This window comes from Balaenoptera acutorostrata, chromosome 12, assembly GCF_949987535.1.
Source record: "Balaenoptera acutorostrata chromosome 12, mBalAcu1.1, whole genome shotgun sequence".
Classification (NCBI taxonomy): domain Eukaryota; kingdom Metazoa; phylum Chordata; class Mammalia; order Artiodactyla; family Balaenopteridae; genus Balaenoptera; species Balaenoptera acutorostrata.
The window spans coordinates 82,901,275-82,922,656 of record NC_080075.1 but is presented as its reverse complement, the minus strand read 5'-3'; the positions used below and the strand labels follow the sequence as shown (position 1 = coordinate 82,922,656).

General features: G+C 39.1%; 1 protein-coding gene across 1 annotated transcript in view; it reads left to right on the top strand.

The window, feature by feature from the left end:
- The first annotated feature begins 1,148 nt into the window (after positions 1-1,148).
- Positions 1,149-21,382, top strand: part of DDX1 (DEAD-box helicase 1) — a 33,126-nt gene continuing 12,892 nt past the window's right edge. The window contains exons 1-14 of the mRNA XM_007183497.2: positions 1,149-1,263; positions 3,935-3,986; positions 4,300-4,363; positions 5,401-5,430; positions 6,402-6,498; positions 8,605-8,652; positions 10,319-10,402; positions 10,641-10,724; positions 11,093-11,169; positions 11,740-11,812; positions 13,386-13,462; positions 13,575-13,689; positions 14,410-14,548; positions 19,548-19,608. Of these exons, the coding sequence (XP_007183559.2) occupies positions 1,248-1,263; positions 3,935-3,986; positions 4,300-4,363; positions 5,401-5,430; positions 6,402-6,498; positions 8,605-8,652; positions 10,319-10,402; positions 10,641-10,724; positions 11,093-11,169; positions 11,740-11,812; positions 13,386-13,462; positions 13,575-13,689; positions 14,410-14,548; positions 19,548-19,608 (1,017 nt within the window). The 5' untranslated portion in view covers positions 1,149-1,247. The remainder of the gene's footprint in view (positions 1,264-3,934; positions 3,987-4,299; positions 4,364-5,400; positions 5,431-6,401; positions 6,499-8,604; positions 8,653-10,318; positions 10,403-10,640; positions 10,725-11,092; positions 11,170-11,739; positions 11,813-13,385; positions 13,463-13,574; positions 13,690-14,409; positions 14,549-19,547; positions 19,609-21,382) is intronic.

Below are 21,382 nucleotides of genomic sequence, written 5' to 3'. Positions count from 1 at the left end.
TATCACATATAAATTTATACAAAATATAATGAGAATATAGAATATCATGTGAATGGTGCCCCCTGGAGGTGCGAAGCTGCAGGCAGGCCTGACTGTATTGTCCTTGGAACTTTAGGTGAATCCTATTACATGTAATAGTATAAGAATAGAGCTAACACATATATTGTTACCACGTGCTGTGCACGTGGTGCTTTACCTATTTTATTCAAGCCTCATACCAATCCTTCAAGATAGGTACTATTATTCATGGTTATTTCACAAATGAGTAAACTGAAGCCCAGACTTGTTCAAGGTTACACAGCTAGCAAATGGCAGGGCTAGAATTCAAACGCAGGGAGTATGGCTCCAGAAGTTGTAGTTCTAAGTCCATCTAAAACATCTTGCCTGAGGGTTTGACTTTTCTCATGTCATTCTGGGGCAGGCTACACATTAGGTACAGCATGGACCCTGAAGTTAGGCGGATATGGCTCAGATCCCACGCTGCCATTCAGTAGCCATATGGCTTTAGACAAGTTACTTAATTTTCCTGAAACTTAGTAACTTCGTCTAAAGATGCTAATACAACCTGCAGAGTTGTTGGCAGGATTAAACATTCGTTTACTTTTCCCATCTTTCTGCAAAGAGAAGAGTCAAACTGTAAGGACGTCAGATAAATGTGAAATTATCAATACTCCATCAAACACCGGGGAAGGGAGGTTGGGAGACCGAAATCGGTCACAAGTATTTAGTAAATGACTGTTGGGTGCCAGGCGCTCACTAGCGCTGGTTTTCTGGGCGATGAATTCAGTGCGTTCTCTCCAGGTCATTCACACACCACAAAGCCCTGCTTATCTCTGAGGGGCTGCGGGGTCTGAGTGAGGCAGCAGAGATGGCACAGTTTTGCTGTCAGATCAGCCTGGGCCACTGTGTGACCCTCATCACGTAACGTCTGCTTCCTTGCATGTGGAAAAGTGCTCCTGATGACACACAGCATGCCCTACATAGAAGGTAACTCTGAGTACGTCTGATGATGACGGGTCCTGGCTACCTAGGAAAAGCAAGGGGCAGCTGAACTGGGTCCGCGCCGTGGAGTCCGCGGCGGGTCTTTTCTTCGGCCGGAACAGTTCTTTCGGAACTGGGTCCTTGCCGGGACTTGGAAAGCGGCACACGCGGGCCGGGGGCGGGGGCCGGAAGCGCCGGCCGCTACCGCGCCGCGTGTCCTTTCGGAGGGAGGGACCGCGAGCTGAATCGCGGAGGACGGGGCGAAGATGGCGGCCTTCTCCGGTGCGTCTGCGGAGCTGGGGCTGAAGCGGGCGGCCCGATGCACGCCTCGGCCCTGGGCCGGCTGGAGGGGAGCCTTTGGGGCGGGGGCGGACAGGTGCCGCGCGGGACAGGAGGGAGCTGTCCAAGGCGGTCCCCTCGGTCCCCGCACTGCGGGCGGATCAGTGGCGGCGCGAGAGGCCCGATCGGTGCGCCTCGGTGTTGCAGGGAGAGCCTTTCCCTCCAGGTGCTGGCCGGGCCGGGCCTCCCCGTGCTCGCTCTCTTCTTTCTCTCCTTCCAGTCTCCCTTCACTCGGCTGTCCTGCCAGGACACCCGGGGGTGCGAGAGCGATGCGGCGGCGTTGCTGCGGCCGCTCTCGGAGCCCCGGCCTCTTGCTCTTTGACGTGGCAGTGGTGCTCACGAACCCTTTTCTGTCCGCGCCCGACAGGCGCAGCGGGCCTGGCCGAGAAGCAGCAGGGCGCGGGGAGGGGTCAGTTGGAAATGACCATCGTGCATCTAGTTGTTTTCAGGCCCTTCCAAAACTAAAAGTTCCAGGCACAAACCTGATATTTATTTGTTGTTAAGCTCTATTATATCAACAGTAACGTTGAATATCTAAGCTAAAGGGAAAGCATTTTCGTCCGCGTACACACGAGCCCATCACAGATTTTTGAAAATCGTTGTTTATTTGCGGATGATACCCTCCTTTATTCCGAACAGGAATTTTAGGTGGCTTACCTAACCCGACAGTTGTTTTTCTCTTTTCCTTTATCATCCTTCCTTTATACATCCACAGTTTTACAAGTTGCAGTAAGCCTTATAGACTAAACGTTGTACATTTATATAGCAATAAATGTATCAAATTAGGGCTACTATGTTTTAATATTGTTAATCTATTAAGATGACTTCAGATATAACAGTATTGTACTTTCTTCATTTTTCTCCTATTAGAACATTAGGAATTCCAAGTTTTTAGTCGTGAGAGAGGATTTCTGATTGTTTCAGTTGCATTTCATAATAGGCAAGGGGGAATCTGCTCAGCCTGGAAGCTGTTTTTGTTTCCCCAGCTCTCTCCTCAAACAAGATTTCAGAGCCAAGGTGTGTAGAGCAGTTCCAGGTTGTCATTTTATAGGTTCACTTCTTTGGGAGTCATGCACAGATTTCAGGAATATTAAAGGACTAGAAGAGTCTGTGATGTGAAATAAAGACAAAAGTGGAATCAACAAAGAGCATGAATATTCCTGTTTTGAATGTTAAAAATGTTCTGTTTAAAGAAAACATGGTTTCAAAGCAAACCTGCAGAAAACATGACCAGAATGGAACAAGAAATTGCCTGGAATTTGCTGAAAGCTGTCTGTGGTTGCTGCTTGCAATAGAATAGTTTCACAAGCAGCTTCAGCTTGCAGTATTCTGTATGCAGCATATTGAAGACGATCACTCCCTTTTTTTAAGCAATTTGCGTTGTAGGAGAGAGAATACACCTAGACTTTAATGGGGGCAATTTTTAAAAAGGTCAGCTTGGATATACAACTTTTGATCTCGAGTAGTTTTTCAATCTGTGGATTTTTCTGAAGAGACTTAGGGGTAGGAGAGCCTGCCTTTTTGAAAAAGATTTTTACACTTCCCCATGTCATCAATGTTTATATTAACTAGTTTACTATACAAAATGTTAGTGTTGTATCTATTGTTAATTGCTAGTATGTGTCTTCTGACCTGATGCAAAGAAAAAGCTACTCTTGCAGTGGATTGTAGTTTTATTTTATGCCTTTTCACAAATGATTACAAGAAATACAAAATTTCCAAATAGATTATCTCTGGGGCTTGGGTATATTTGAGTGTTGCTCATTTTTTAAGAGAAATATATACTTTTGTAAAGATAACAATAATAAAAGCTACATTTTAAAAATGCAGACTTAAAAGGAAGATCACTTCTTATTTGGAAAGGAGATTTAAGTAATACAACTCATTATTCCATGTGTACCCTCTACAGTTCATTTGGGAAGTGATAAAATTTCAAAATCCAATCAGAAATAACCCAATCTATTCATTTAGGATTCACTTTGATGTAAATTACTTAAATATGTGAACAATTAAGAACAGAGTAGTTCTTCAGCTGACATTTCCAGTTAACCCAAGTTCTCACCAGCAGCCCCTCCCTTTTCAGTTTACCAGAGTTTTGATTATGACTGCCTATAAATGTGGGCTCTCTCTACTTGCCTATTCATTTTTCTCAGATCGCTGAGAGTATTCACATGGTCATCAAAGAGTCAAGGCACATGATTTCCACATTATCTCTAGGTGAAACAACCATGGTACTGGTCTAGAACTTTCTCTCCAACTCTGGCAGATTTTTCACCAGTCATAGGGAGGAAACACTCACTGGTGGATACTAGGTACTAAGTGATAACTGTGTGCCGGATGCATTCATATGATTATCTGTAATTGTCCCGTATTCCTACAACATAAACAATATTAGCTCCATTTTGTGTGAAGAAATAGGTTTATAGCTTGCCTAAGGTCACATTGCTAGTGAGAGCTTGAATTTGAACTCAAGTCTTTCTCCAAAATGTATACTCAAGAGATACTATGTAACTGAGCTATGCTTCAAACCTGTTTCCCCATTGAACAGTAATTTTAAGAGCAATATGATTTAAGTTTAGTATGTGTAGTTTTTTAAATTAATTTTTGTTTTCAGAGATGGGTGTTATGCCTGAAATTGCTCAAGCTGTGGAAGAGATGGATTGGCTGTAAGTACCTCCATCTTTAAAAGCTTAAATATACCTGTGACAACAATGTTTTTCAATTTAAATAGTGGCTAGTGTTTTTATCAAATATTTTTGGGCCCAGTTGGGTAAGTGAAATTCAGTTTTTTCCTGTGATTCTTTAAATCATAGAGTTTCCTTTCTAAACGTTGATATATTTTTAGCTGAAAAAGATTGGTAGTGTTTACCAAATAAAATTCTCTTTTAGGTTTATAATTTAACATGTCTTAATTAGCTTAGGTGATTCTTTTTTTTTTTTTTTAACTAACTAAAATTCTTCAAAATATGATTCTTTTAGTCTCCCAACTGATATCCAGGCTGAGTCCATCCCCCTGATCCTAGGAGGAGGTGATGTCCTTATGGTATGTTTAAATGTGGTGAGGTGGTTGGAAGCTGGGGAAACACAAGTCTGGGGCTGTTTGTGACCCACTTTAAGAACTCCATAGGCTTAAAAATGGTATTTTCACCAAATTAATTTTATTTGTTCACAAACATTTAAGATACCTATGCTACATTCAAAGTAATTAGGTAGAAGTTGTGGGGAACACAAAGGTGAATAAAATGCAGTCTTTGCCCTTCAGAAGCTTCAACCCAGTACCACAGTAAGACATGTACATGGATAAATGTCATACAAGGGAAAATGTGACACCTGCCTGAGAGGTGCAAAGTATGCAAAGATTCAGGTGGGATCCAGTTACCCTTTTGCTTGAGGAATCATAAAGGACTCTGCTTGGAAGAAGTAGATTTTGGACAAGGGAAGATAAAGGAGAAATGCTCTCTAGGTAGAGAGCACATCAACAAAAACCATGAATAGGAGAATGCAGGATATGATTCCAGAGTAATTCACTTCGATGGTAGCATAAAATACGTGTGTCTGGGGTGGAGAGTGTAACTTGAGATAAGATGGGAAGTATACAGTGGGTCAGATTATTTGTGCCCTTTCTTAAGTGTCATACTAAAGAATTTGGGTGTTTGTTGGCAGTGTGGATCATTGGAAATGTTTAACCAGGGATGCGTTGCACGGTTAGAATTGTGTTTTTATGAAGACTGATTTGGTAGCAGCTTGTAGTGTAGCTCTAAGACATGAGATACTGTTAGGATACTTTTGTAACAATCTAGGTTAGAATAGTAAGGGTTTAGATTTGAATGGTAGCAATGGGAAAATAAAAGGGAGAACAGATTCTTGAGGGACTGGAAGAAAAAGGGAGAACAGATTCTTGAGGGACTGGAAGAGAAGGGACTGGAAGATTGGCAATAAAGTTGAATGAGGAAATCTGAATAATCTGGAGACACTGTGGAACTAAAGGTAGCTTGTGAATTGTTAAAGATTTCTACATGGTATCACATTAATTTGATTTCCTTAACTGACAACTTAAACTTTTTTTTCTTTTTCATTTAGGCTGCAGAAACAGGAAGTGGAAAAACTGGTGTAAGTAATAAAGTTAAATTGACTTACTTTGTAAGAGTAGGTTTTATTTTTCATGAATTTATTTACTTATTTTTGGCCGCGTTGGGTCTTCGTTGCTGCACGTGGGCTTTCTCTAGTTGCAGTGAGCGGGGGCTACTCTTTGTTGCGGTGCATGGGCTGCTCATTGCAGTGGCTTCTCTTGTTGCGGAGCACAGGTTCTAGGTACACGGGCTTCAGTCGTTGTGGCACGCGGGCTCAGTAATTGTGGCTCGCGGGCTCTAGAGCGCAGGCTCAGTAGTTGTGGCGCATGGGCTTAGTTGCTCTGCAGCATGTGGGATCTTCCTGCACCAGGGCTTGAACCTGTGTCCCCTGCATTGGCAGGCGGATTCTTAAGCACTGCACCACCAGGGAAACCCGTAAGAGTTGATTTTTAAAGCAACTTTGAACAGTGGTTTTTACTTTGAAATATTTAATCAAGTATCCTCCTTCCAAAATGTAAAAAGTGGTTGCTTGCCACAGAGAACAATATTTTTGTTGCCAGCTCATTCTGAAATAAGATTTATAAGAGTATGGCTTTAAGAATATAGTTTAAAACTGGTCTTGGAGAAAGAGTTACAGTGTCTTTAGTATTTATACTCACTTCTGAATTTTAATGCAGTGGCTCTGGTAATAAAGAAGTTGCAAATAGAGGTTGATCTCCTGTTGGCCTAGACTAGAGAAATGGTTTGTCAGAATAATATTTATCCTTTTAGTTTAGTTCATTCTATGGGTCCCGATTGTTTATTGTTTTGGGCTATCAGCTGGTTCTTATTTTCTTCATTCAGTCAACTCTTGTTATCTTACTGGTATTTTGGGTTTGGGAAAATTGGAGCAGCGCTCAGGAATATGTGTCATTATTTAAGGTGCGTGCATGATTTTTGTAATTCATATTGATTATTGAACTGTCACTGATATCTGAATGCTAATATAGAGAACTCTTGTTTCTTTGCTAGGCTTTCAGTATTCCAGTTATCCAGATAGTTTATGAAACTCTGAAAGACCAACAAGAAGGCAAAAAAGGAAAAACGACAATTAAAACTGGTGCTTCAGGTAATTTTTGCATATTATTAATTTCCTTTTGTATAAATTAGTAATTCTCATTCCTGGCATTTACAGATGTGAAGTTTTTTTTTTTATAAATTTATTTTATTTATTTATTTTTGGCTCCACTGGGTCTTCGTTGCTGTGTGCGGGCTTCCTCTAGTTGTGGCGAGCTACTCTTTGTTGCAATGCGTGGGCTTCTCACTGCGGTGGCTTCTCTTGTTGTGGAGCATGAGCTCTAGGTGCGCAGGCTTCAGTAATTGCAGCACACGGGCTCAGTAGTTGTGGCACACGGGCTTAGTTGCTCCGTGGCATGTGGGATCTTCCCGGACCAGGGCTTGAACCCGTGTCCCCTGCATTGGCTGGTGGATTCTTAACCACTGCGCCACCAGGGAAGCCCCAGATGTGAAATTTGAGTGTGCATTTTTATTGTCAACATCCAGGGGATGGTATTGTCATTTGGTGTCCTGGAAACCAGCGTGCTAAATTTCATTTAGAGCATAACACTGAAAGATTGTCCTTCCTAAGATACTAACAGTGTTGTCTTTGAGAAAACACTGGCATTTTAGAAATTATATTTAGTTATTTTAATGTTTTTCTTAACCTGATAACTTTTTATGCATATATTGAAGATAAATTGGTACAGTATTTTACAAAGGCATTAAGGAAAGATTTTACAAATAGTTGATAGAGTATAAACCCATGGTGGTAGAAAATATTGCCTTCCACAGGGAAAAGACGCATGCATTTTCCTTTAAGGTAAGAAAGAAGGAGCCCAGGAGGTTGAAATCTAAAGTGTACCTTTTGAAGTCAGTTTCTTATTTTCAGTCCTATCTCCATGGAGATTGGTCCTGTCTGTGCCATGAGCAATCTTACATTAGTTTTCTCATCCTTAAATTTTGTTGCTTTTATTAAATGGTTTCTGAATTCCATTCTATCTTGAGTAATCTATGGTTTTGTTATATTTTAAGTCACTTTTGTTTCATGATACAAAATAGGATTGTGACAAAATTGCAAGCTTAAGTGGAGTGAGCTGGCATATCAACATTTTCTTCTCAGTAGTTTGAAAGTAACAATGTTACATAGTTTGTAGAATGAACTCATTTGTAAATGAATTGTGAGATAATGGATATGAACTATTTAGACTATTAGTCTGTTTAAAAATAGTCTCAGAATTTGTAGCAACTATAAACCATCATTTATCAGAGAGAGTGATGAAAGAGAAGGATCCTATCTGCTTCCACAGAAGGGTAACCAGAATGGTTGTAGTTCCAAAAATCATGTCCTATTATGAGTAAGGAAGCTAGATATTTAAACATGGAGACACAAACAAAAAAGGGAGGTGGTATAATTGTTAAATCATTGTTGGGATCTGGAGAGAGAATAATTGTTCTAGAAAATACTATTTAATTCCTAGTAGCTTGATTGAACCCACAATGGATAGAGACCCTCAAGAGAACGTTACTTCTCCATCATTTCAGGTGTTTAAGCAGATGATAGATATCGTTTGACCAGAAATAACCTAGAAAAGATTTCTACCTTGGGTCGAAATTGGGCTTGAAAACACATAGCATTCTCTTTAGCTATTGTGATTTTTTGATTATCCAGACTCTTAAGATGTTTTAGAAAAGGAAAATGCCGATCCCATAAAAGTGAGGAGGAAAATATTTTGTGACTTATGAATTATTTAAAATAAAGGACTTGCTTTTCTTAATGATAATGATAAAGTGATAATTAGATTCTGATATGTTGGTGGGTTATTTTCATTATGATTGAAGTCACCAGAACTTCGTTTTATTAATGCTTTCATAGTTATGACAAAGATCAGTGCCATCTAATAAAAAGGCACTGAAGCAAGTGAGCAGAAAAGGTTGCCCTGGATGGGCCAGTGACTATTATTTTTGGCTTGTTTCAGTTTTCAGTTTCAGTTTTGCCTTTAATAAAAACAGCAACAATTTTAATCGTACATTCCAAATAGTGTGTAAAACCATATTGGATCTAGAGGAGTTAAGATATCATATAAAATATAAAATATAAAATATTTGCTTTATTTTTTGTAGAATGTTTTAAATTATGTTTGTTTGGGGTTAACTTTTCTTGTTTTAATTTGCTTAGTGCTAAACAAATGGCAAATGAACCCATATGATAGAGGATCTGCTTTTGGTAAGTGGATAGATTTTAGCAGCACATTTGTGATTCAGAAACTTGTTTTTAATGCAATGTTGAGGAAAGATAAAGAATCCTTGTAAACTGGTAAGGGGTTCTTGTGTTGACAGCAGATAAAGTGTTACCTGTTTTAGTAAGAAAGAGATAAGCAATCAGTGGAAAATGGACAAAGGATGTGAATAGGCAGTTCACAGAAGAACCAAATCCAAATGGCAATAAACATACAAAGGTCAAGTTTATAGGTAGCAGGGAAATGGAAATTAAAGTTACAGTGAATGTTGTTTTATACCCATCTGATTGGCAAGAATCCAAAAGGGTGATAACCGACTTACAGATTACTGCCTCTCTGGAAAGGAGTTTGGCATTACCTGTTAATATTTTAAAAAACATATATTCCTGGAAGGTCAAGCTCATTGGAATGAAAGTGCCAGTATGTAAGAATATACTTTCAAAGCTGTTCGATGCAACATTATTTGTAATGATAAAAACTGCCAGCAAAGTAAATGATACTGCTAGAATGGTAAACAAAGATTAGGGTGTATCCAAGGACTATTGTGTAGCCATTATGAAGAATAAGTCAGAACTGCAGAGTTGACTTGGAGGAATTTTCTCCAGGTGTTAATGAGTAAGAAAATCAGGATGCAGAGAAAGGTAAATGGGCCTTGAGGAATCATGACAGAAACAAACAACCCCACACTTCTACTCTCTACCATGTGATACCTAATTTATGTAAAAGTTTATATATGTACATATGCATAAAGAATTTTAAATACAAAAATTTTTATGATTTACCCTTGTCAGAGAACTTTTTTAAAAGTTCAGTGGTTTATATAATGTACCCATATGAATAAGAATTTATACTTTGAATAAATAATTTAATTTCTTGTAAGTGAAGGAAAATGTGTGACGGGATGCTTTTTTAAAAAATTTCTTCTACATTCAGGTGGCGAATATGATTTGCAAGCCTGAATCAGGACAGAAGTTATAGTTTCCAGTACAGACAAAAGCCAAATGCTTTACTTAAGGCCAAAAAGCACCAATAAGCACTATGACTGACTATGATGTATAATATAGAACTTCATCTTTTAGAGCCCTAATATTAGCAAATAACAGCTACAGGGTTATTTGTTCAGGCTTTTCCTGCTTTCCCTTTATGGTTTCTGGATCCACGGATTAGGGAACAAGCCAGAGTTTCTGTTTTTCTTTTAGTGTAGCATTCACTCAAGCTCTAATTTCGGCATAAAATCAGAGCAACAAGCATTGATGAGTGGGTGCTGCGTCATCCTTAGTATCTGTTTCTTTAAAGGACTCTAAGAATAGTTGTCTAAACGTGTGTTGGTGATGCAGCTGCGGTAGTACAAGTCAGGTTAGGTGCTGTGTTGATGCGTTTTTAGAATTGTTGTGGTAAAATCCTGTCCTAGCCAACAGATAACAGTAGAGAAACTAGTCCTCAATGTAAGCCACAGCCCTCCAGGGGATGAATGAGGGCAGCTACTCATGGGGACGACATTGCTATCCTTCAGGAATCAGCAAGTCTCAGTCCCTGAAACATTGCACCAAGTAATGGATTATCTTATTAGTGAGACTGAACGATACTTATTTCAGAATGCATGATTTATGTAATCTGTATTGACATGGTTTTCTGTGTTTTTCTCAAATCCAGCAATTGGGTCAGATGGTCTTTGTTGTCAGAGCAGAGAAGTAAAGGAATGGCATGGATGTAGAGCTACTAAAGGATTAACGAAAGGTATTTAAACAACATTTGTTCTTGTCTGAACTTTTGGGGTGATGTATTAATACATGAACTTTCTTTAAAGTAGCTTTGAATCAAGGATCTGAAAAGATTTTTAATGTTACAAAAAGATCTACAATTCTTCATTTGGAAGATACAAATTGTTATTCAGAAACAATGGGAAAGTAGCTACATGGTAAATGAATCATAAGTGTATAATTTATATAAATCTCAAAGTATTTTGCCCTTGCAGGGAAACACTACTATGAAGTATCGTGTCACGACCAAGGATTGTGCAGAGTTGGGTGGTCTTCTATGCAGGCTTCCCTAGACCTAGGTAAGTGTTTCTAAAATAAACTGAATTTGTTGTTTTACATTTGTGAATTTTTAACATTTTATTTTAGTGGGGAGCAAAATAGTAAACTTAACCATACAAAGTTTATATTTAGAGACATGGAAATAATAATATTTACCTATACCCTCCTTGTTCCAAGAAAGATTTGAAGTACCAAAAAATAGGTATTATAACGTCATAAAATCAGGAGGAATAAGGTTAAGGGTATGAATGAAGTCAGTAAAGTTAGTATGCGTTAATATGTACCACACAATACTGTGTACATGCTTCAAATTATCTTCAGCTTGTGAACTTTTATGGTGCTTTTAACTTTATTCTTACCACATTTATAAAATGCTTTTAAAATCTAGGTACTGACAAGTTTGGATTTGGCTTTGGTGGAACAGGAAAGAAATCTCACAATAAACAATTTGATAATTATGGAGAGGTAAGTTGTATTAATGACTTAATCATAGTGTTAGTAAGTTTTCCTGCATACTTACTTGATCACTCATGACATGACTGAGGGTATAGAAATGATTGTGAAATTCAAGTGAATTTTCTGAATATTTTCCATGAAAAGTCAGATTGGGACTTCAGTGAAGAAATGTTACAAAATGAGAAAAATATTTTTCTTTTATGCCATTTATTAGCCCCTCCAAAGTATATTACTTTGTTTTCTGTGTTCCCCCCATTTTGATTTTGGCTTTGACTTTAATACTTGTGTCGCTCTCATTTCTTATTTTGAATCATGTTAAATCTAAATATACTTGTTGTGGTAGCCGACATCTCTAGTAATGTGGAGGAGCCTTAATATCATGTTGCTTCTAAAAAGTCTGTCTGATGCTTCTACTATTGTATATGATATGCTGTACTAGGCATTTTTTAAATCTACATTAGAATTTAAGGAAGCATTATGCAACACTAACACATACTTTGGATGCAGCTATATTTGACCTTTTAACCTTATTTTCAATTTTGCTTTTTATTAACAGCACTTGACTTTTTGGTTTTCTAGGAATTCACTATGCATGATACCATTGGATGTTACCTAGATATGGATAAAGGGCATGTCAAATTCTCCAAAAATGGTAAGCTTTCTAGGGACCATTTTGTTAGAGAGTATATGTGATATTCATTATTTGTGATATTTTAAATTTCCTCACCATCTTCAGTCTTCTTTCTCTTCCTCCCTGCCTTTCTTTTGAACAAATACTTATTGAGCATTTGCTGTGTGCCAGGCATGCTGGTAGGTGCTGGAGATACAGCAGAAAATGGACTAGACACATTTATGTATACTTTTGTGGGGCTTAGCTACTGATAGAGAGAGACAGACAAATATATATGTTAGGTGGGAACAGTGCACTGAGGGAGCATATAAATCCAGGTAAGGGGATGGAGAGCATTCTGGGGTGGTCAGAGAAGGCTTCTCTGAGAAGGTGACATTTGAGTAGAAATATCTTGGAAGAGTATTTCAGGCAGAGGGACCAGTAATTGCAAAGGTCCTGAGATGAAAGTGTGCTTGGGGTATTTAAACAGTGAGGAGGCCAGTGGGTCTGGAGCACACTGAGCATGGGGGAGGGTCGTAGAATCTTAGGTCAGTGAGGTGGTGAGGCCAGGCCATATAGGACCTTATAGGCTATGATACAGACTTTGACTGAGATTGGAAGCCATTAGGTTTTGAGTAGAGAATTGGCATCATCTGTCTTTAACAGTTTAACAGTACAATCACTGTGGCTGCTTCGTTGACAGCACTGGGTGGTGACCGTAGGTAGGAAACCAGTTGGAGGCTAAGAGTTCTGTTTGGGGCAAGTTAAGTTTGAGATACTTATTAGACATCTGAGTGATGAAATCAAGCAAGTAGTTAAATGTACAGTTAAGCGTTCAGGGGAGGGATCAAAATTGGAGATTTTGATACATCTTTGAGAGTTACTGGCTTATCTATGATCCAGTCATAGGTCTAGATGAGATCACCTAGGGAATGAGAGTAGGTAATGAAGAGGAGAGATCTGAGGCCCAGGGTATTCTTGTGGTTAGAAGTTGGCAAATTGAGGATAATCCAGCAGAAGTGAATGAGGAGGAAAGCCAGAAGAGGTTGCGGTCCTGCAGTTCAGGTGAAGAAAGCTTCTGAAGGAGGAGGGAGTGATCACATGGTGTCCACTGCTGCTGACGGGTCTAGCCTAGAAAGATGAGGAACGAGAACTGCTGTGTTGGGCAAGTGGAGATCATCAATGAACTTGACAAAGAGCTGTTGTGGAGCGAGGGGTGTGTAGGGGGAGCCTGATTGGGAATCAGTGCAACAGAGAACGGAGTGAAATGAGGTGGACACAGTCAACATGGAAATCAGGCAGTTTTACTACCAAAAGGAGAAGAAAAAATAAAGGACAGATGGAGGAAGTTTTGCGCTCAGGGAGGTTTGTCCAATTCAAGTGTCTACTGGAAGCAATCCCGTAGGAAGGGAATAATTAAAATTGTAGCGGGGGAGAGGGGACAATTTCAGGAGTAAAGTGAAAAAGTGAAGACGTTGGTATTAGCACAGCTAATCTGCAGTAACAGGAGGGGGAGTGTGAATATGTGTAGGCTGGTGGATTTGGTGGTGTGAGCGTGTGGAGGTTCTTTTCTGGTCGTTTTAATTCAATTTCTCTCTTTTTTTTTTTCTTAAAGGAAAGGACCTTGGTCTGGCATTTGAAATACCACCACATATGAAGAACCAAGGCCTCTTTCCTGCCTGTGTTTTGAAGGTAATTAGAGACACTTTGCTGTGATTATAAGCTGCTTTGATCTTCATTATTTCATATTGGTTAGTTTGCTCTTAGGTTAAGCATTTTCATTTTCTCCTTTATTCAATGCTAGAATGCTGAACTAAAATTCAACTTCGGGGAAGAAGAATTTAAGTTTCCACCAAAAGATGGTTTTGTTGCCCTTTCCAAGGCACCGGATAGTTTCACTGTCAAATCACAGCACACAGGTATAGCACCTGAGAGGGTAAAGATTTCAAGAATGGGGTATTGAAAACTCCAGTAAGTAAGGCTTCTTGTAGTGAGGTACAGATACCCCCCTTGCCTGTTTGGTCATGCATCTTTATTGAACATGTCAGTAAAATTCAGTTTCAAAACCTAATTCATAAACCCCAAGTATTTGGTTTCAGTTCACGTGTTTTGGGGAAGCTGGTCATGATGATGATGGTATCCAGTATTTATAATGTGTGTGCTTATTAAGTGCCATGGCACTGTGTTAAGTGCTTCACCTGCATTATTTAGTCTGCATAACAACCCTGTAAGGTAGCTTTATAGACAAAGAACTTGAGGATTAGGGACTCGAAGTCGCTTGCCCAAGGTCACAGGACAAGTAAGTGGTAGAACTGAATCCAAATCCAAGCAGCCTGACTCCAAAGCTCCCACTCTCACCCCACTGTGCTGCCTAATCGCTTCCAGTTATTTAAAGAAAGTACATTTCATAGCTCATTTAATTTATCACAAAGCATATAATCCATTAAAATTACTGCAAGTAGATTTAAAGGATCTGTAGTTCATTTTAAGAATCTTTATTTTGTTTAGTTTGACTATCACCTATACCACTTGACAGTTATTTAAAATTTTGATACTGGAGTATTTGTGCTCATGTTTTACAAATCAAGGTATCATGAGGTGTGATCTGAATGTATTCTAATCTTCTTTATTTTCTTAAGGTAATGCTCAGGTGGCACAAACGAAGTTTCTCCCCAATGCTCCAAAAGCTCTCATTGTCGAACCTTCCCGAGAACTGGCTGAACAAACTTTGAATAACGTCAAGCAGTTTAAGAAATATGTCGATAATCCTAAATTAAGGTAAAGTTTCCTTTTGTGCTCAAATGCCTATTGTCTTTAGGTCTGAGGTGTTTCAGAAGAAGAGTAAAGTAGGAAAAAAATGAGGTAGAAATTCAGCGTGTGTACATATGCATGTGTATGAGTTTGTAAATATATTTAACTTTGACATATAGTAACAATTAGTTTCTATATAAAACTACTGTTTAAGTGAGAAGAGTTCTATTAAAAAAAGTAAATTGAGGGACTTCCCTGGTGGTGCAGTGGTTAAGAATCCGACTGCCAATGCAGGGGACACGGGTTCGAGCCCTGGTCTGGGAAGATCCCACATGCCATAGAGCAACTAAGCCCATGTGCCACAACTACTGAGCCTGCGCTCTAGAGCCTGCGAGCCACAACTCCTGAGCCCGTGCGCCTAGAGCCCATGCTCCGCAACAAGAGTGACCACCACAATGAGAAGCCTGCGCACCGCAATGAAGAGCAGCCCCCTCTCGCCACAACTAGAGAAAGCCCGCGTGCAACAACGAAGACCCAGCGCAGCCATAAATAAATATTCTTAAAAAAAAAAAAAAAAAAAAAAGTAAATTGAGATTTTTCCTGTGTCTCTTATATAAAATAAGAGTCATGGTTTGCAAAACAGTTATCAGAGTAAAAATTAATTTTTTAAAGGGACCATTTCATTTAATGTTAGCTTCATCACTTCATTTGCATAGAAAATGTATCACTCTCTGTCTAGTGTGTTGGTAAACCTGACTTGGTGAGGTTAATTCTAGCCTGTCTCCTAGTGGTGACCATCTTCCCTGTGGGCATTCACACTGGTCACTCTAGTTCGAGGGCTCTTTCTGCCATTGTGGGGAGACCATAAGTCTAGTGATCCTGGGGAACTTCTGGCTCAGTAGCAATCCCTTTTAATTTGAGGAAAGCTATACCATATAAGTAAACTGCTCTGTCAGTTGATTTGACACTTGATTTTTATTAATTTTTCTTACTGAAATATAATTCACACACCATAAAATTCACCATTTAAAGCGTACAATTCAGTGGTTTTTAGTGTATGGTCACAAGGTTGTGCAGCCATCACCACTATCTAACTTCAGAAACTCTGAATTATTGATGTCCCGTGGGCCCATCTATTTATTTATTTATATTTTTAAAAATCTTATTTATTTTGATGTCTGAGCTTTTTTTTTTTCCGACTGTGTTGGGTCTTCATTGCTGTGCGCGGGCTTTTCTCGTTGAGGCGAGTGGGGGCTACTCTTCGTTGCCGTGCGCGGGCTTCTCATTGCGGTGGCTTCTCTTGTTGCGGAGCATGGCTCTAGGCGCCACGGGCTTCAGTAGTTGTGGCTCACGGGCTCAGGAGTTGTGGCGCACGGGCTTAGTTGCTCCGCAGCATGTGGGATCTTCCTGGACCAGGGATTGAACCTGTGTCCCCTGCATTGGCAGGTGGATTCTTAACCACTGTGCCACCAGGGAAGCCCCCCATCTTTTTAATGTTGATCTTTCTCATAAGTTAAACTTATTCAGGGATAAATTTATACTTAGTAAAACTTTTTAGGTAAAATAATTCCTAATTTTGTCTTGATGATTGATGCATTTCACTCTTTCAGTAACTATTTGAATACCTACCATGTGTGAAGACTTAGGCTAGGGATCAAGATATAACAACAAGAATTCATCTTTGCTTTTATAGAATTATGTGCAGGAGTGTGGAGATAGTGTGGAAGGCAGAGAAACAACCAAAGTAATGTGATAAAATGCTTTAAGGATACGACAGGGAGAGTCACTACAGGAGTACATCACCAGAGCAGCTTCTTAGTGGAAGAGACTCAGAACTCTTCACAAGAGAGTGTTTTTGGAAGAATGTAAAATGCTAATATAAGTTGATTTTTGTGCTCTAATTATGTGTAAAGATTAACGTGCATCTGGACAAAGCCTGGAAGGGAAGATAGATGACAAAATCAATTTATTTGCTAAGGTGGTAAAATTGTGTTACTCCTTTCGGTGTTCAGTACAAGTGAGCCTTTTCCTTGAAGACCCAGCTCAAGTCCTGGCCTTTCTGTGAAGCTGACGTGTTGGTCCAGCCCGGTCCTTTCTCCCTCCTCGGATACGGCTGACCGTTTGCTTCCCCATATTCCCTATGCACTGTCATGTGTTAGTGTTTCTTGTTTTAAACGTGCATAGCTTTACTCGTCCCAACTCAGTTTTCCACTCCATGAGACGGGGGCTGGTCTTTTACATTCCTCAACCCTCCAGTGCTTTGCACACAAGCACAGATTGTTACGTGTATGTGTAGTTTTCTGCCAGATTTGTAGAAATAAATGTATCTGATCAGGAAAGTGGGTAAGAGTAAAGTTTTATAGAAGAAAGGATAGATTTAGGACCATAGTTACCAAACCTGGGAACTAAGGGACCTTATTTAAAAATACAAATTTATTGGTCCCTCTTCTGGATACACTGAATCAGATTTTCCAGGGAATAGGAATTGGAGCTCTTTGTTTTTTAAGGAAGAACGGCACCTCTCCTCTTCCAGGTGATTCTTAAGTAGCCAGTCTGGCCTCTGGTGTTACCGGATTTAGGAAACATGGCTCTAGTGGTGGGTGGTTAAGGACTATGCCAAGGTAATGGACATTCACAGACTAGAAAGCTTTTTTTTTTTTTTTTTTTAAACACTATATAAATCGCTTAAGATGACAGTAGGCAACCGTGAAGCTGTTTCTTTTCATCAGTCATAGAATTTATGAGACTCAGTGTTAACATCGTCCACTTTCCCAGGATTTTATGGTATCTTTTAAATGACTGATTAAATAAGAGTAAAATTAATAAACGAAGGTAGTTGATAGCTACTTCTGATTGAAAGTTGTCTGGCTGCCTCAGGAAGTAATTTTGTCTGCTATTTATAAAAAGGAGACAATCTTTTTGTGAATAGCTATAGTGAGATATAATTCACATATCATACGATTCACTCTTTAAAGTGTACAGGTTGTTTTAGTTTTTATTATACTCACAAAATTGTGCGACCACCAAAACCAATTTTAGAACGTTTTCATCACCCTCAAAAGAAACACTACCTTTTAGCAGCCACTCCCATTTCCCTCACACCTGCCTATCCCTGGGCAGCCACTGACCTCTTTTCCATATATAGAATTGCCTGTTTTGGGCATTTTATATAAATGGAATTGGACAATGTGTTCTGTTTCATGACTGGCTTCTCTCATTTACCATAATGTTTTTAAAGTTCATCAGTGTTATAGCATGTATCAGTACTTAGTTCCTTTTTATTGCCAAAAAGTATTCCATTGTATACATATACCACATATTTATTAATCCACTCATTAGTTTATGGATGTTTGGGTTATTTCCACTTTTTGGCTGCTGTGCTATGAGCATTAGGGTATAGACTTCTGTGTGGACATACATTTCCATTTCTCCTGAATATACATCCAGGAGTGGAATTGCTGGATCATATAGTAGCTTCACGTTTAACATCTTCAGGAACCACGCAACTGTTTTCCAAAGTGACAACACTATTTTACATTTCTACTAGTAATGTGTGAGGGTTCCAGTTTCTCCACATCCTCACCTTATTATCTGTCTTTACAGTTCTAGCCCTCCTAATGGGTGTGAAGTGGTATCTTATTGTGGTTTTGGTTTGTATTTCCCTAATAGCTAATCATGTTGAACATCTTTTCATGTGCTTACTGGCCATTTGTAAAGTCTGTTCAGATTCTTTGCCCATTTTTCAGTTGGGTTATTTGTCTTTTTATTGTTGAGTTGTAAGATATATACATGTAGTATTATGATTAGATATATATAATTTGCAAATATTTTCTCTCATTCTGTGATTCTGTGGGCTTTTTCACTCTCTTGGTAGTGTCCTTTGAAGTACAAAATTTTTAATTTTGATGAAGTCCAATTTAATTTTTCATCTGTTGCTTTTTTGTTTGTTCATCTTTTGGTGTTGTAAGGGACTTCGCCTAACCCAAGATCATGAAAATTTACTCTTATGTTTTCTTCTAAGAGTTTTGTAGTTTTAGGTCTTATATTTAGGTCTGTGATTCATTTTACATTTATTTTTATGTGTGGCCTAAGGAAGAGGTTTAACTTCATTCATTTGCACGTGCATATCCATTTGTTCTAGCACCGTTTGTTGAAAAGACTGTTCTTTCCCCCCATAGAATTGTCTCGGCATAAGGCAATTTTTTTTTTTTTTTTAGAGAGTGTATTTTATTATTTATTTTTGGCTGCATCGGGTCTTAGTTGTGGTCCACAGGATCTCCGTTGCGGGGCGCAGGCTCCTCGTGGCAGCGCACGGGTTTCTCTCTAGTTGGGGCGTGTGGGCTCTGTAGTTGTGTCATGCGGACTCTCTAGTTGTGGCCCACGTGCTCAGTAGTTGTGGCACGCGGGCTTAGTTGCCCCACGGCTTGTGGGATCTTAGTTCCCGGACCAGGGATCGAACCCGTGTCCCCTGCATTGGGAGGTGGATTCTTAACCACTGGACTGCCAGGGAAGTCCCAAAGTAATCTTTTTTAATCTAAACATATTTTTGGAAGTATTTGGAGTGAGAAAAATTCAAACACAAAAGGATATTCTGTGCAAAGTAAGTCTCCTTTCACCCCATTCCCCAGTTTTTGGTTATCAACCTGGAGGCAACTTTTAAAAATTAATATTTATATATTCTTTCAGAGTATATATTTTATACACGTACAACCACATGTGTCTATAAAGGTTGATTGAAACCAGAGTTTGGGGTACCTGGAATTATCCTAATATAGAAAGGTATGTAGATGAGGACTTATGTTTTCTGGGTTCCAAGCTTTCACATTCTCCTCAGTTACTTTCCCGTGCATTAACATTTTATGTAGCTCCTGGAAATGAAGTGCCTTGTTTCTTTCCTTCTCCAGACCTTTATTGTAAATTCTTTCTCAGTTATTCAATTTTAATATCCACCTCCCTAAAATTGAATAAAAAACAATAAAGCAGGCTTTAATCTTTTTCTACATTATTATTCTGGTATTTATTTCAGGGAGCTTCTGATAATTGGAGGTGTTGCAGCACGGGATCAGCTCTCTGTTTTGGATAACGGGGTAAGTTGTACTTTTAATTTTTAAAAAGTAACACTATGGGTTGTCATTTTGGCAATATAGTTCTGCTGTGTTTCAAGAAAAGTCAAATGAGGCTGAAATTAAACAAGGTCAAAAGAGTGTATACATGTTCAAAAACATCTCACAAGTCTGCCTTTTCTTTTCCCAAAAGTGTACAGCATAGTGGTTGCTTCCAAGCACCTCATGCAAAATTCCAACACATGTGAATTTTTTTTGGTTTATCTTTTGAGAACCTGCGAATTTCCTTCGCATTTTCATGCATTGAGTCATTTCCTCTGGGGATAATTGAAAAAGAAGCATCTGGAGTTAAGAATAGAAATAGAGATAAGGTGGATTGCAGAGAAGGTAGTTTTGGCAGTGATCCTTGGGGAGGCTGAAGGATGGTAAGGCAGTGGTTCTAGTAGGAGGGGAGATGGGTTCAGATTTGTGTGAGGGGAAGTCTTAAAGGCTGTGCTGTTACCGAGGACGAAGCTCGGACTGTGATCCTCATTCCCGGGGAAGAAGTTGGGGAAACTCTTAACTGCCTGTCAGTTCAGGTACAGGTAGCACTTCATAAAATATGTTGTATGTATGAAGTAACTTTGTCCTTACAAACTTCTCTTTCATTTCCTTCCCTAAATATTTTATCATTTAATCTAAACTGCTTGATACTGGGTTATGGTGAGCAAATATGTTCTCCCCTCAGTTGCCTTGGTGCTGCTGTCAAATGAAATTTCATGCTGAATGGTTTTGATTTGACTTGGTGTGGCATATTAAGAGCAAGGAATCATTACTGTACTTAATACTATGCTAAGATAGTAACATAGCTTTGTTATGTTCTTGTTTGATTTGCTATATTTTAATGGTTATAAGAGAGATTTAATATGTTCATTCCCTATCTTGGTTCCTCAAACCCAAATTCATTTTCCACGTAAAACATTGTCCAGCTACAGAGCTTTCAGGGAATTAGATCTGCTTTTGCCAGGCAGATCTAAAATTTGGTACTGGCTGAAGCTAATGGCAAAGTAAAGGGAGTGTTATTCCATAGCTTTCCTGGCAGGATTCAGTTCCATTCTACTTAGGGGATGTAATATATTCTCTTTCTGCTCTTCCTTCCATCTTACGTTCTCTACTTCTTTTATCTCCCACCATCCTCTGGCACCCTTAGCCCTGTGTTACGTCTTACGCTGCAGGCAGAAGTCAGCTTTGGAGTCAGAGAATAGAACTACTTAATTTTTTTAATCTTTTAAAGTTGCACAGTTATGCAGCATGTGCAGTTAGGCCTGAAGAAGTGGTTGGTGCTATTATCCAAGTCATATAGCTGTTTCTCTCAGGCTTTTCCAATTTGACTTTTTTTTTTAAACCTGAGAGACCAAGTTTCTGTTTTCATGCTGACTACCTGCTGAAATTGAGGAGGGAGGAAACTCACACAGTGGGTTAGAATCCTTTGGTAAAGAGACATTACCCATAGAACCAGAGTGGTATTGTATTCATTGCTGTGTCCAGCACAGTGCTTGGCACGTAGTACATTCTTAATACATTGAGTGGGTTTTATTTTCAGACAGTATTTTCTAGATTGAACTGAGACTTGCTTGCAGTTATCAACATAGTTGAAGCAATAGCTTCAGAAATGTCTTTCATTTTTTATGGGAGTTTAAATGCCTTCTACTGAATCAAATTGAAAGTCCATTCAGCACTGTGCTTTTTCAGTTTTTCAAGGGGTGAGATATTGAAGTAATGAGACTATAGTGATAAATTTGTTAGGAGATAGTTATGT